General features: G+C 37.3%; 1 protein-coding gene across 1 annotated transcript; it reads right to left on the bottom strand.

Moving 5' to 3' along the window:
* Positions 1–1,915: 1,915 nt before the first annotated feature.
* On the bottom strand, positions 1,916–2,398 carry LOC106868168 (uncharacterized). The gene has a single exon (XM_014913313.1). It carries the CDS (start codon positions 2,396–2,398, stop codon positions 1,916–1,918), a length of 483 nt encoding a protein of 160 aa, XP_014768799.1.
* Between the last annotated feature and the right edge of the window lie 1,516 nt (positions 2,399–3,914).

Genomic DNA, 3,914 nt, shown 5'->3' with positions numbered 1-3,914 from the left:
ATATATATATATATGTGTGTGTGTGTATATATACATATATATACACACACACATACACACAGGTTATTCAACCTAACTAAAAAAACAGCAACAGGGAACAAGAAGAATAATAAAGTTAGTGAAAAGTTGAAGTAACGGGCTTCCTCAGGGATTCGAGACTCTAGCTTTAAGTAACTTTGGAATTACATTTTTTTGGCTCAATTTGTTGACATCACCCTAAAATTGACCAATAGAATTTTGTTTATAGTCGAAACCGAACTGTCCGGGGAAAAAAGGAAGAAAAAATACAAACGATGCTGTTAAAGATTCAGTCGACCGTGAAATCAGAAAAACCAATGACGTTATAAGGAAATGGTCAGCTGGAATGCTGGACGGTTGTCAAACAAACTCAGAAACAAAGTAAATTGATTATCTACGGTATCCTCCCGGTTAAGTATGCACCCATTTAAGTACGCATCCCAGATAAGTACTTACAAAATCTTCAAGAATCACGGGTTCAAGTTTATCAACGATTTATTCTACGGCAACATTGATGAACATCTAAATAGATAACTAGATTACCCGTGACCCGTTGGGTAACCGGGAAACTCTGAGTTTCCCAGCACGGACCTTTGTTTCGTGAGTCTTTTTTTACTTTTCAAAGTTATTTCGCATGCTTTCAACGAATGTGACATCGAAATCACGCGTAAACGGCTCCTTTCCTCAGAAAAGAAAAGATTTAGCTGCTATTTCTTGCTCGCCCTGCTACCACGTAACATGTATTTCGGGTCCTTTATTGCAAATAGCTGCTACGTGATAGCAGGGAGTACTAGAAATAGCAGCCAACTCTTTGAGGCGAGATACATTGGATGCACTCAAAAAAGAACCGAGATTCCGAACGGGTTATTTTACGAAATATTTACCGTATTTTTAGAGTCATTTTCATATTAAATTATTTTTTAGATATACCAAAAACATTTTTGCAATATTCTCTTGAAAATAATTTTAAAAGACATTAAAATATTGTCTGTTTAACGAAAGCTAAAATATAAATACTTACTGTACAAACAACTTACATTTTTAAAATCATAATCACTTAAACATATTTCTAAATTATTAAAATAGTGTGTTTAACAAAAGCGAAAATAGAAAGATTTACGGTAGAAAACAACTCGTACTTTTTCGTTGTCAAGTCACTGTGCCTAATCGAAAGATAAGAGTTTCTTCCCTTTCAGGATTAAGGTTATTTTCGAAATATTTTCCCAATATGCACCGCATTGAGTATTTATACTCCGAAAACCTCTTGTATCTTAAAAAACGATTTACGCGAAACTTGTTTTATTCCGTTCGTATTAACATTTCAGGGTAAACTTAATCCATAATAATTTCCTATTATGCACCAGTTTGGCTGGGTAACATTGCAAGCAAGCAAGATTCAAGCTGACTTTTAATGTATTATAGATAAAATGCTCAAGGTATGTGATATCTTGTGAAGTTTCTTGTTTAAACATGTCATGCAAAGTCATCTGACTCAGATTTTGTGTGGGGGGGGGTGCGTTTCGCTTGCAATGTCACTAGTCTTAGCTTCCTCTGAAAGCAATCGAAGTACTTTTTTAGGTCATTGTAGCCATCCTCTGCTGCAGCCTGTGCATTTACAGATAGCAATTGATCTTTAATGTTGAGCACGGTGTTGAACAGTTTGTTAAAGCCGTTGAAATTGACATTCTCGATTGGTTTCAACATCCCCCAAAATCGCCTGTGCATATCCCGTTTGCGCATATCTTTGATGTTATTCCGTTCAAAAGCTTCAAAATAACCTGGTGCGTTATCCATCAACAAGAGAACTCGGCGTCCCGCTTTCTTTTTCACTTCGGGATAAAATACTTCGATGAACCATTTACAACACGTTTCGACATCCATCCACGCTTTACTCTGGTTAAAGTACTTCAGAAGTCATTCCTGATTCTTGATACAGGCCAGCTCTTTGTATTTTCAGACTAATATGTAAAGAACTTTGTGCGATCCTGTGGCATTTGCACAAGCAATGAGAGATTCGTTCTTTAGCTTTCTTCTTTCCTCGGGTTGTGTTGACCTCTTCGTATGGCATAAGCAGAGTATATCTGGGCAGCAACCGAAAAACTATCGCTGTTATAAACATTATATATATGTTTATAAACATGCTATAAACATCTTCAGCATCATACTGTTCCATTACAGCATATAAATCGTTCAATGCAGCCAATAGCTCTGGATCTTCTTTGTTCATTTCTGCTCCTTTGCCATGGAGCAAAACGTTCTGTAACCCGTGACGTACTCGGTTTAACCACTGCCACGATGCTTTAAAGTCATTTTCCGATATCGATAATTCCACAGTTATCTGCTTTGCTTTTACAATGATCAATGACGGTGGAACAGGCATGTTCGCTCGATGCGTGCAATCAATCTACAGGTACAGCATGTTTTCGAACTCCGAAAACCGACCCACAGATACTCGAAATGTTTGCGCTTTGGCCTCCTGAGAGATCAAAGCACAACGTTTTGGGATCGCTTCCCGGTTCTCTCAAATCTTTCGGATGACACCTTCACTTACGTCATACTCTCGTGCAAGAGCTTGCTTATTTGGATGATCCAGTTTGCTCAACTTAGCAATGATATCCGATCTCAAGGGTTCATTCAAACGCTTCGCCTGTCCCTTGCTTGACATCATGGAGAAAACTGGCTAGAAAGACGGCAAACATTATCTAAAACCGTGTGCATACATGAACATTGCTGTACGCATACATTCGCGCAACTGACTTGCAACCGCTGTTGCTATGTACGCTGTTGCTACCTACTGGCTAAGTACGCACAAGCGGTTAGATACAAGTTGCGTACTTAAGAGGAAGATTGTTCTACTTGGATAGTCTGCAAACCAAAAGGCAAGGCCTCAGACGGAGAAAAACAAATGACGTCTTTGAGTAAGTAAGCAACCATGACTTGATCTTGTATTTTAAAATAGAAGTATTCAACTCAGTATCGACTTCAAACAATTCAAGTTTCCACCAGCTTCTATATCAAGGTTACAAAGTTACATTTATACAATAATACTTAGAGCACTTGAAGGCTGCGAGCTGGCAGAAATGTTAGCACACCGGGCGAAATGCTTAGCGGTATTTCGTCTGTCTTTATGTTCTGAGTTCAAATTCCGCCGAGGTCGACTTTGCCTTTCATCCTTTCGGGGTCGATGAAATAAGTACCAGTTGTGTATTGGGTCGAACTAATCGACTGGCCCCCTCCTCAAAAATTTCGAACCTTGTACCTAGAGTAGAAGGAATATTTAGAGCACTTGGCTTTGTAAGCAAATGACTAACTGTCAGTCAGGATAAGCCTGGATTTTCAGAAAAAGAAATCAACCAACTGATTCACACATCATAAATGCAATCTATATGCGGAACAGTAGAACTAAGGAAGACTTTTCTCAGGTTTAAAATATAATATTGTTTTCGTTATTTACACTTCAAAAAGGGAGCTTTGTATCTTTGTTAGAAACCAGCTTCCTCCTCAGAGGAAGAATTCAAATGATTAAAAATAGAAGAGACCTACATACATACATACATACATACATACATACATACATACATACATATTGCGAAATTAACTTTAATGATAATTTTACTGAACTAGATGTCGATTATTCCTAGATGTCGATTATTCAAGTAAAAGTAATTCTGATTCTGATACAGTTAACACCTAGTTTTAATATTAATTATAATAATGATGATAATTCTGCCTTAAAACCTAATTCTGAGAGGACTAGTAGGAATCCTTTTAATCATGAGTACCGAATACAAGTAAATAAATGTTTGTGGTATTTCAAAAACAAAATTGTCTGTCCTTTAGAAAATCAGTGTTTAAGGGAAAATATAGTCTGTCAATGTAAGGTGATAACAGGGGAT

Source organism: Octopus bimaculoides, chromosome 7 (genome assembly GCF_001194135.2).
Source record: "Octopus bimaculoides isolate UCB-OBI-ISO-001 chromosome 7, ASM119413v2, whole genome shotgun sequence".
Lineage (NCBI taxonomy): Eukaryota > Metazoa > Mollusca > Cephalopoda > Octopoda > Octopodidae > Octopus > Octopus bimaculoides.
Note: the sequence above shows the minus strand (reverse complement) of the source record. Positions and strands in the feature narration are given on the sequence as shown.